Here is a 9,688-nt window from a genome sequence, read left to right on the forward strand (position 1 = left end):
TGTGAATCCCCTGTGAATCCTTCTGGTATAATTCCCTTGATCTTCTGATAGTTTCGCGAAATTTTGCGGAACCATTGGAAGTTCGAGGAAATTTTCGTGAGAATGCCAGAGGCGTTCTCGCTTATCCCTATTCCCAAATAGAGTTTCTCTATCCAGGAACACAACTAGTAAAGGACTGCAAGAGCAATCAGGGGAGCGGAGCTCCGCTCCCCTAATTGCTCTTGCAGTTCTACACAGTAGAAAAAAATACCCCCGGATTTCCCCCCCCTCTAATGGTGTTCGAATTCAACGTTCGATCACCCGAACAATATCCCCCTATTCGATCGAATAGCTATCGAATCGAATAGTGAGATATTCGACCAACACTACTTATGACTATGGTAGGGATATTAGTTTGTAAGTCTGTTAGAAGGAAAGTTAGTAACATGACTATGGTCTTTGTGCAGCACTGCGTAATATGTTGCCGCCATATAAACACCAGTGAATAATAATCAGATACTGGGAAATGTTAATGGCATTTTACTTATTCATGGCAAAGCACAGGGTGGCTTTAAATTCCCCCTCAACTACCTATACAAACTTCACAGAATTCCCGTTACTCCTTCTACCATAGGGGGAATAGGGGGACATGTGGTCACCCCCTATGATGGAATGCCAATCGCCAGGTTTGAACTCTGTAATGATGAATGTGGGTGAAATTATCAATGTAAATTCTGGTATTTTGCTGCAGCGGCAACACAGGACACAATGGAAGGAACTATAAAGGTGTAAATGTTCCACGAGAATAGGGCTGTTAAAGAGATCCTGTTAATGGGGGTAAGAAAAGAAGTGTATTTTATTATCTGATGGTAACATACTGTATAAAATATACCACATACCCAGTGCAGCTTTCAATTAATCTCTTTTCTGCATGGTCAAATAATGCGGCAATTGAACTTTAGATCTATTTGCAATGTAAATAAAATTTACTAAACAACATAAAGTTAAAAAAAAAATGGAAACCTTTGTATCTGCTTCAACGACTACTGCAATGTCTTCAATACGGATACCAAAATAGCCTTCATGGTAGTAGCCCGGTTCTACACAAGAAGAAACGGAATTGTTGTTAAATTTTTCTGTGAACAAGAAGAATCTTTTTTTTTGTAATGGAAGGAAATACAAATGTTGCCCCTTTCCCCATTGCAGCTACAACAGATGCCATTGTATTTGGAAGGCTTTCCACAAGATTCTGGAGGGTGTCTGTGGGAATAGGTTAGGATTGTTCAATTTGGAAAGAAGAGTTGGTTTCAAGAAAGGGTCAGGAGCTGGAAGAGGAGGGTAGACTGATATATAAAATTGGGGTGAATGGAGGTAGTATAGTTGAGAAATGGGGTAAATTTGGTGGTTTTCATATTTCAGTGTTAGTTGGAAGGGTTTGGTGGGGGGTGGTTCAGATCCTCGTAGACAATGATTTTGGAAATGTCATCATGTTAATGGGGAGCCAAGGTAGTGGTCCCCTAACTGATACATTGTAAGGGGTTGGTGATATATTAGTGGAGGGATGCCAGAATGTTATTATTCCCAAATTGGTGTTTTGCAGCTGGGAGCAATGGAGTAAAAAGTGTGGCAGACCCCAGGTGGGACAGTGGGTAAGGTCCTTCAAGGATTTACAGCTTACTTGTGTTGTGGTTAGGCTTAGTTAAGTTTTGGTTTTATATAAAAGTTTATTTAATAAACAATCCTTTGGTAATTGGATCCACTCCACCAGTGAGGTATTTGATTTGGGCTCATAAAGGGGGGTGGATTCAGAGGCCAATAAGGTTTGGTCCCTTCCCTATACTATTAAAAAAAGTTTTTGAGTTTAAGATTGGTAATTTATCTAAAGATTGGAAACGTGAAGAGCAAAGACTAAAATCTGAAACTAAAATGGTATTATGCAGGCAGTAAAAAAAAATTTCCTCTAATCTGTGGGATCTCTGCTTCAAAGCATCAGTGTTATGTTTTATCTTGAATGCAAAAATGTTGAAAAAATTATAAAAAGTATATAATAGTATATAATACTTCAATATCTATAAATGATATTTACATACTTTATATATTTATATACAGATATATAATATATTCCTTAGAAATTGGTGCATTTTTAAATTCTTGAACATATGTAATGATGTAATGGTGGACCCCTGTTGGCAGAAATTACTTCTTTACGGTGTTTTTTTAAGTTTTGATTATTCATCCATGCAAAATCCAGTTAGGTAACACAATTGGTCTAATTTATTAAGTTAGATTAGACTGGAGAATACATTAAAAAAAAACATATGCTATTGGTTTGAAATGGTTTCACTCCTGGAGCTGATCCATTCAAAGTTTGCTGGACCACCCAGGTTCTCCCATATTAGTTTTATTAAATCAAGCCAAATCTATAGATGTGAAGCCAGCCTAAAAGTTATCGATTGCATTTTAATGTGCTTAACCTTTTCCCTATATATTAGCATGGGAAATCATGCATATATTATAAATTTTGTTTGAAAGCCAGCAGCCAACTTTTCGTGTGGCTACTGCCTCTTAAGATTGGCTGTCTGTTGCAATTCAACTTTCCAATGGATTCCATTAGAGTTGTCAGCTATGCCATAATTATTGCATGAAGCCTGGAGGCTAGATGGACACAATTTGCATTGCTGTCTGTTTAATATTGTAATTTGTCAGATACAGTTGGAGTTGTAAAAAAACTTTAACTTTTTGGTCCATTGGTCACTTTTTAATGGGTGCAGGGATTTAATTAAAACAGTGTACCACAGAAAATACTTATATGCCCTATTGATTATAGATTAAAATTAGTCATAGAGTTTTTGCCATGATAAAGATACCACCACATTTATCCTGGGCATCTAAACATCAGTGATGTCAGGTCATGACGGGTTAAGGCTTGCTTCACAAAGATGCATTGTACACTCATGCCAGCAATATATTAATGTGCATTAGGGGTAAATATAATAGTGTTACTGTACCGATTGATGTGAACATCCCTTTGGTAAAAGCAACATTCCCAGCCCGCAATCCTACCGGCCCTGAAAACCGAAAATCATAATGCAGATCATTATTTCCTTTGCACATATAGGGCAATCTTATGAATGTAACATTGTTTCCTATTAGACTTTCATCCTTATTTCAATCACAATGTATGAAATGCTCCTATGGGTGCAATACAGCTTGATGGTTTATTTTATAAGTTAATAATGGGGATCAATTTATTATTATTAATTTATTATTATATACATATTTAAAAAATATTGAATACAGTAGATGTCCATTGCTATGTCATAGTATGCATATCTGTATCAGATTATACCAAAAGCTTTTCCATAAAAGAATGTCTCTTAGTTTTATATATAAGGAGCTGTACAGAAAGGAGCGTGAGTATAATTTACTTCTGTTACTCACTTAGCTATGTCTGTAAATTAAGTATTGGCCATTCAGCCCATTAAACCGGTCTTTTCTCAACATAACAGATAATGTAAGCCAGGAAAGCTTTTAAAACAGGGATGAGAGCTCCCCCTGCAGGTTTGAGGTAGTATGTAATAAATTATCATATACAATATACTATATAACGTTGTACTTGAACGTATTAAAATTATGTGGGAACTGATAGGAGGAGAGAGTAATGGAGGAAAAGAGAGGAGCTTATCAGTTTAATGTTTCTCCTTTCACTGTCCAGGCACAGGCTAGGAGAGGGACAAGATCTGTGTCTATAGAGACTTAGCACTGAATTCAGACACAACTTTTCATTCAGTTGATGAAAACATTGGGCTTGTTTCAAAGGGGTGACTTACATTCATGAACAGAAAAAAAATTTCCAATGCCGTGTCCTGTTCCATGCCCAAAATTCAGACCGGCCTCCCACAGGGCACGCCTAGCTATAGATTCTATGTTAATTCCTGCAGAGAAAACAAGATGATTATCAGAAATGTGAGTACAAACCATGGGCCTATAGGGTGAGGACATGCAGCTGGGCTTCCTGTGCGGTTCTAGATGCATCTGAGGCGTGCACTGACACTCCCAAAATACTTCCTTTACTTGTTTATTATGATAAACATTAAAGATTCAATGTGTTTGGGGAACCAAAGTGGACATTGCAATGTCAAATGTCAGTCCAACCCATATACATATATATAAGAGAATGCTAGGCTGAGTGTGTGCCGATGTGGGTATAGTTGGGATAACACACATGAGGGTGGGGGGTATTGTACATGTTGGGATGAAGTATAAATCAACAAAAAATCCACATACAAAATACACATATTGCTTAGCAGAGTTCTTTTGGTAAGTTGTATGGATCAATAAATGTAAGTTTACCCAATGCCCTCGGTGGAAATACAAGTTGGCTCAGCTCGATATTTCCTATCAGGACCCGAGTGTAAGCTTCCTAAAGAAAAAAAATGCAGCCAGTAAGCAAATGCTCAATAAAAGACAAATTTTTTTATACTTTTCATGCAGCCAGGTTGCAGAATGTGTTTTTTAAATTATTATTATTGTACTGTGTGTAGATTTTCAAGCTGTGCCAATCTGCCCTGAAAAGTGGGACTGTTGGAGCATGTTGGAGATTGGGGCCGCTGAGGCACCCTGGAGAGTGGTGCTGCTGGACTACATTGGACAATGGGGCCTCTGGAGTACCCTGGAGAGTGGGACTGTTGGACCACTCTGTAGAACGCGACCCCTGGAGTGTATTGGAGAGCGGTGCTGCTGGAGCATGTTGGAGAATGGGACCGCTGGAGGATCCTAGAGAGTGGAACCACCACAGCACCCTGGAGAGTGGGATCCCTGGAGCATACTGGATAGTGGGGCTACTGAAGTCCACTGGAGAGTGGAGGTATTGGGGTACTCTGGCAAGTGAAGCCTTTGAAGTGCACCATAGTGTTGGAATACTGGAGCACGCTTTAGAGTGGGTCCACTGGAGCATGCTGGAGAGAAAGACTGCTGCTCTCACATAGCGCATAGTGATCAAAGCCTGTGGCTGTCTGCCACGTCCCCATCTTAGTACTCCCATCAATAATGTCCATGTTCTCTGAACAGCTTTGTTGACTGGACAACTGAAAAGTAGGCATATTGGGCTGCTGGAGCAATCGCAACTCTACACCTAGTTACGCCTTGTTCTGCAACACATGGCTGGTTAGAACATATAAAATATATATAGCAATTTCTCCATGCATACAGATTTGCAATTATTTGTGTCTTTTAAATCTGCCTGGAGTTCAGCTTGAAGAAATCTCACCTTTTCAAAGGCGGATGGTGTCCCCCAGTGAACAGTTCTTGTAATGTCCGTTGTTCCATCACTACAAAAAGTTTAGAAACAGACTTAAAGGTCGGCATGAATCTCAGTACATTGTGTTAATTAGAGATACAGAAATTCAAAGCTTTGTTGAGGAGCATCAAGCTAACAGTGCTGCCGCACCGCAAGCAAAATTTTAAGTCCCATCTCAAAAATTGTCAACACAGCTAAGTGTGATGAGAACATTACACTGACCTCCATCTGTCCTTCAACATTATATTTTCTTGAGATATCTTACATTTAAGGGGTCACTCTACCCCCCTTTGTTTCAGAAATGGGTGGAAAGGTTAGAAGTCTCCATACTCACAAGTACTGTCCTCCGGAATCCACCAAGTAGATTTCTTGTTCACTCAGCCGCCGGTCGCACTCATTAGTTGCTCTGTGAAATTAAAATATGTGTTTTGTAGATTGAACAACCTTTTTGAACTCTTTAGACTTATTATTTGAAGAATATATAGAATTATAGAGAGACCATTTGCCAAAAGATTATATATAGGTGGAGCATGGTGGGTAAATGAGCTCCTGGATTTGTGTATATTTTGGATAGTGAGGTCCCCCTGCTACAGTTTCTGGTTCAGTTCCTGCCCACCTTTATGTGTTCTGGCACCTCCTGTTACATTCTCTATAATATACAATCAGCTAAAACCCTATTAGGCATGGTGAGAACCCCTCATAATGGGCACAGTAGGTGTACAGACCCAGAAAGTCAGTGTAGGGATGACGGGAGCCCTTCATAATGGGCACAGTGGGTGCACAGACATAGAAACTAAACACAGATACAGCAGAAGCGCTTCACACTGGTCACAGCAGGTGTACAAACCCAGGAAATCAGGAATGGCAGGAGCTCCACATAGCGGGCAGAGCAGACCCAGGAACCCAGCACAAGTATGGTGAAATGACCTCATAATGGGCACAGTATTACTAGTAACATCAACTAAACCATTGCAAAGTCACTGATTGTAGCTTAAGGCTGCCTCTAAATCAATAAATAGAAATGAAAATGTAAACTATTGCTTAAGTTGGTATAAGTTGCTTAAGTTGTTGTAAATTGTTAATTACAATTTGTAAAGGTATTGATAGGTCCACTTTAATCAAAAATTAGATCACATTGCAGTCAGCATGGTCAGTGACACACAATAGGATGAGGTTTGTAGGTTTATTATAAATGTTTCAGTGTTTTTAACAACTGTAGGAGGTTACGGAACATGGGGCACCAGGGTGAGACACAGAAAACTGATGATTCAGGTTGTAGTAAACATTGGACCATTCACATAGGTAGAATAAAGAACATGTGACAATTTAGTTCAACCAAAAGACAAAAAATTTGCTTGGGTGCTAAAAAGAAAATAATTTCCAATTGTGTCACTTTTATGGTTGCTGTAGTAGCTAGCACTTTCCCTTGCAATGCTGGGTCCCAGGTCTCAGACAGGGCTGAATGCACAAAGTTTGCATGATCTCCCCAAGTTCACGTGAACTTCCTCTAGGCATTTCGATTTCCCTGACACCTCCAAAAGTATTCAGTCAGGTTTACTTGCCCCCCAACAACTGTTCTTGGTGTGTAAATAAAGGGCCACAGAACAAAAGTGCAGCCTTGGGCGCAATATGGATGCATAATAACAATTTAAAAAGAAAATGACTCCCTTACTTCCAGATCAGATTCACCTTGGATCAATAATCTACAGTATAATTTTACCAAAGCATTTCCATGTGTGCTTATTTTATTTGCAAGGCTGCATTTTCCATTATGTCTATTGTAGTCTAGCACTTAGTGTAGCAAGGCAAGGAAGGTGACAACAATCCCTCAAATTTAGTACTCTACATTTTTATTATTTTGTATCTCCCTTCTGGTCACTTCTACACATGTGAGGTGAAACTGAGCTAATTCTATCCAGTGCTATTCTAAACTAATAGCATGTTCTGCAATTTTTTCTAGTTTTCTTGTGCTATAATAATTGCATAACACAATTGCCCTGATTTATTAAAGGACGGAGAGACAACTCTTTCATCAGTGAAGCTGGGTGATCCAGCAAACCCGGAATGGATCTGGTCCAGGATTTAAAACATTTGCTAACAAATAGCAAATTACTTTGAAGAAATCCATTTCGAGTTTGCTGGATCACCCAGCTTTACTGATGGAAGTGTATCCTCTGCAGCCTTGTAGAGCTTTAATAAATCAAGTGGCCAAAGCTTGTAGACATTAGGAGGCCTAGGGCATCAGCATTGTGGAATAAAAACCAAAGGAGAAGCCCTCTTCAGGTTTGTCAAAGGCAATCTGATAAAGAACCTAGTCCAATGATCGGGAGATCTCTCCTATGCAGTCCTCAAGAGCTGTAGAGTTAGCCCCCCATGACTCCATCTATTACTGAAATTTTGGTGGGAGGGTTCAGCATTTAGGAATTGAGATTTCCTATTAGTGTAGAGCTTTAAGAGCAAACATCAACCAATCACAGCAACTGAACCACCTACCGGTAATGTGGAAGAGCGGCATTCAATCCACTGGCAGAGATGGTGGTAAAACTGGGACCTTTAAAATACTCCTGCTTCCTGTGCAGAGATACAATAAGTTCAACAAAAAATAAACACAAAACAAAGAAAAAAAAACAGATAAATAAATTCAGTTCTTTCAAATAGTAGATATTTATCAATAAATAAAAGAAATAGAAAAATAATCAGTTGGATAGTTAAGGATTGGTTTACTAAATAGAGTAGAAGCTGTGCACCTTTACAAGTGAATGATAGTTAACTAATATAGTATATATATATATATATATAAATATAGTTTACTATTACTATTGTGTCCAAGGTAAATACCCAAATATGTGCAAGGGACATTAAAATTACATTCAAATATTGCAAACTAAATACAACTAGCATTTCCTGTGATATCTTTTAAGACTATGCACCTGATATAATAAAGGTCTCAAAGACTGGAGAAGATAGACCAGGGGTCGGCATACTCCGGCCTTTACTGAGGGGCCGTTAGGAACTACCGGAGCCGCCGGAGCTCCAGTGCCGCCTCTTTGCTGTTTCTCCCCTATTTATCACACCTGGCGTTGACTTCCGCCACTGCGGTAAATAGTCAACGCTCCCTGAAGGGAAATCCCTCTCCTCCGCAATGCATACGGAGGAGAGGGATTTCACTTCAGGGGACTTCCCTGGTGGTGCACGGAGCCATTAGGGTGGGATTTAGAGTCCGGCCTAGTGTGCTTCCGCCCACCCCTGAAATGGCCTGCTGGCCATAAAAGTTTGCCGACCCCTGAGATAGACTATCATGGGAAAATAGCAAATGATTTTGATGAAATTCATTCCAGGTTTGCTGGATCACCCAGCTTCACTGATGAAAGTGTATCCTCTCCGGTCTTAATAATCGAAAATAAATCTGTGCCCTATTATTCATGACAGATTGATGTTATCACAGGTCACTCATGGCAAAAAATATTCAAAGTTTGCTTATAGAATCTGAGTTGATATTAAAGTTTAAATTAAATGTAGTCATTCTGTAGTACTCGCTTTTAATCTGGAGCTGTCCCACAGCTTTAATGTCATAGTAATGAATACAGAGTTGCAATTGTTTTAAGCTTTTTATTCCTGTCCAAAAACAGATTTAACACTAATAGCATATTGTAATGACTTTGCTATCTGATGAAAATGCTTTAGGTATACACAAAATAAAGGAATTTTTTAAAAATTATTTAGCTACAAGCTACTTACGCTCGGCGGCCATCCACAAAACTTGCACCACTCAATTCCGTCACTGTATTGGTGGGAACTGTTTTCTCCAACCAGAGCAAATATTCAATGACTGCTACGGCATCCCGAATCTACAGTACACCATTTTTACAGAAATATAATATATATATAGCAGAAGACGGTATGATAACTAACATAAAATCATGAATATCAAAAATATCAAAGTATGGGATTTTAACGGCATTTAGATATCATAAAACTATAATATTTTATTTACATCATCTTAAAAGGTCTAAAAAAATCATACATGCCTCTTTCCATTGTGAAAAGTTAGGAAAAATTAAATAACATCATACCATATATGAGCTGAATACATTGTACATATTACACATGTTGGAACCATCCGACGCGTTTCGCACCATTCGGGTGCTTTACAGATGATGGAGGTCTCCCTCTTGCTTTGAATAACATTTATTTGTCGAAAAAGACATTGACTTTTTATGGATAAATATATGCTTTGATGACAGTCTGCTGTAAAGACTAAAGCTACGTACACACTTCCAATTATTATCGTCGGAAAACGAACGACGAACGTTCTTGCACGATATACACGAACGATCGTATAGCACCGATCCTGCACATAGAGGTAACGACACGATCGTTCGTAGATATTGTACACACAATAGATACGAT

At 38.9% G+C, this 9,688-nt stretch overlaps 1 protein-coding gene across 1 annotated transcript in view; it reads right to left on the reverse strand.

Annotated features, from left to right (window-relative positions):
- Positions 1-9,688, reverse strand: part of LOC140343783 (xaa-Pro aminopeptidase 2-like) — a gene marked incomplete at its 5' end in the record, with an annotated part of 25,113 nt that overhangs the window by 2,026 nt on the left and 13,399 nt on the right. The window contains 8 exon segments of the mRNA XM_072430656.1: positions 1,003-1,079; positions 2,988-3,047; positions 3,810-3,914; positions 4,333-4,402; positions 5,249-5,309; positions 5,613-5,684; positions 7,772-7,849; positions 9,017-9,126. Coding sequence (XP_072286757.1) covers positions 1,003-1,079; positions 2,988-3,047; positions 3,810-3,914; positions 4,333-4,402; positions 5,249-5,309; positions 5,613-5,684; positions 7,772-7,849; positions 9,017-9,126 — 633 coding nt within the window.

This window comes from Pyxicephalus adspersus, chromosome Z, assembly GCF_032062135.1.
Source record: "Pyxicephalus adspersus chromosome Z, UCB_Pads_2.0, whole genome shotgun sequence".
Lineage (NCBI taxonomy): Eukaryota > Metazoa > Chordata > Amphibia > Anura > Pyxicephalidae > Pyxicephalus > Pyxicephalus adspersus.